This window comes from Rattus norvegicus, chromosome 1 (genome assembly GCF_036323735.1).
Source record: "Rattus norvegicus strain BN/NHsdMcwi chromosome 1, GRCr8, whole genome shotgun sequence".
Lineage (NCBI taxonomy): Eukaryota > Metazoa > Chordata > Mammalia > Rodentia > Muridae > Rattus > Rattus norvegicus.
Window position 1 is genome coordinate 168,237,831 of NC_086019.1, and position 1,568 is coordinate 168,239,398.

Genomic DNA, 1,568 nt, shown 5'->3' on the forward strand with positions numbered 1-1,568 from the left:
AATGAAGAGAAGCCAGTGGAATGTAGAAGGGGCAATGGGAAAGCAATCTATGGTATTTATTCATCTTGGAAATAGGGGGTGCTTCTAAGCAGGAACGCTGACTTGTCACTAGTCCTCTACCAGAGTCGAACATTTACCTTTCATATATGATTTTGAAAGAATCTCTACCCACAGGCTCCAGAACCAGCAGTTACCACAGAGGCCATGTATAACCTAAGCTGCTACAACCCATATTCCTTCATTCTTGTTGGCATACCTGGCTTGGAAAAGTTCCACATCTGGATCGGGATTCCCTTTTGTGTCATCTATGTTGTGGCTATTGTAGGCAACTGCATTCTCCTCTACCTGATCGCAGTGGAGCAGAGCCTCCACGAGCCCATGTTTATATTCCTGTCCATGCTGGCCAGCACAGACATCATCTTGTCCACTGCCACAGTGCCCAAACTGCTCAGTAACCTTTGGTTTGGGTCCCAAGAAATAACTTTCTCTGGTTGTCTCAGTCAGATGTTTTTCCTCCATTTCAGCTTTGTGGTGGACTCGGCTATCCTGTTAGCCATGGCGTTTGATCGCTACGTGGCTATCTGCTTGCCCTTGAGGTACAGCACCATTCTGACTCCGCAGGTGATTGTCAAGATTATGGTGAGCATCATTGTGAGGAGCTTCTCAGTCATCCTGCCAGATGTTTTCCTGCTCAGACGGTTGCCATTTTGCAAGACTCGTGTCATTCCTCACACATACTGTGAGCATATAGGTGTTGCAAGGCTTTCCTCTGCAGACATCTCTATCAACATCTGGTATGGGTTTTCTGTTCCCCTCATGACTGTAATCTCAGATGTCATCCTGATTGCAGTATCCTACATCTTCATCCTCCGGGCAGTTTTTCTTCTCTCTTCCCAGGGTGCCCGCCAGAAGGCCTTGAGCACATGTGGCTCCCATGTCTGTGTCATCCTCATGTTCTACACACCTGCCTTCTTCTCCATCCTCGCCCATCGTTTTGGGCACAGTGTTCCTCGTAATGTTCTCATCTTATTTGCTAACTTCTATGTGGCTATCCCTCCTGCTCTAAATCCAGTTGTATATGGAGTAAAGACCAAGCAGATCCAGGACAAATTCCTTCTTTTCTTCTCTTTGAGAAAGACACAATGAGTATGCACTGAAAGCTAAAGTCAGGCAACGTCTATTTGGTGAAACTTTTAATTTCCGTTTATTTGAAACATGGTCATTCTACCCATGCATAAAGTACAGATGAAGAGAAAAGTGGGAGAGACCTCCAAAACCTCTGGGAAAATCAAGGCTTCTTCTGCTAAACTGTCATATACTTTGGTGACTAGAGCTGGTCAGTCTCAGTGCTGGTGAGCAACACCACAACTGAGGCTCGCATCACTTCCTGATAGCTATTTGAATAATGGCATTTCCCAACATCCTGTGTTTCACAGCTTCTTTATTAGAAGTAATGTACTGTACTTTTCCTTGCTAAGTACTGACCAATCCTAATGCTTTCTGCTGTAATTACTAAAATTTTTGCTTACACTTCTTCAAACCATGGTTCTTCCTTTACTTGTTTAAAG

At 44.5% G+C, this 1,568-nt stretch overlaps 1 protein-coding gene across 1 annotated transcript; it reads left to right on the top strand.

The window, feature by feature from the left end:
- Positions 1 to 204: 204 nt before the first annotated feature.
- Positions 205 to 1,146, top strand: Or52h9 (olfactory receptor family 52 subfamily H member 9). Its single transcript, NM_001000546.1, has one exon. The coding sequence runs from the start codon at positions 205 to 207 to the stop codon at positions 1,144 to 1,146; it is 942 nt and encodes a 313-aa protein (NP_001000546.1).
- Positions 1,147 to 1,568: the final 422 nt, after the last annotated feature.

What these genes read in the sequence shown, in the direction of transcription:
- Or52h9 (NM_001000546.1), top strand. Translation starts at nt 205, where the DNA reads ATGTATAACCTAAGCTGCTACAACCCATATTCCTTCATTCTTGTTGGC.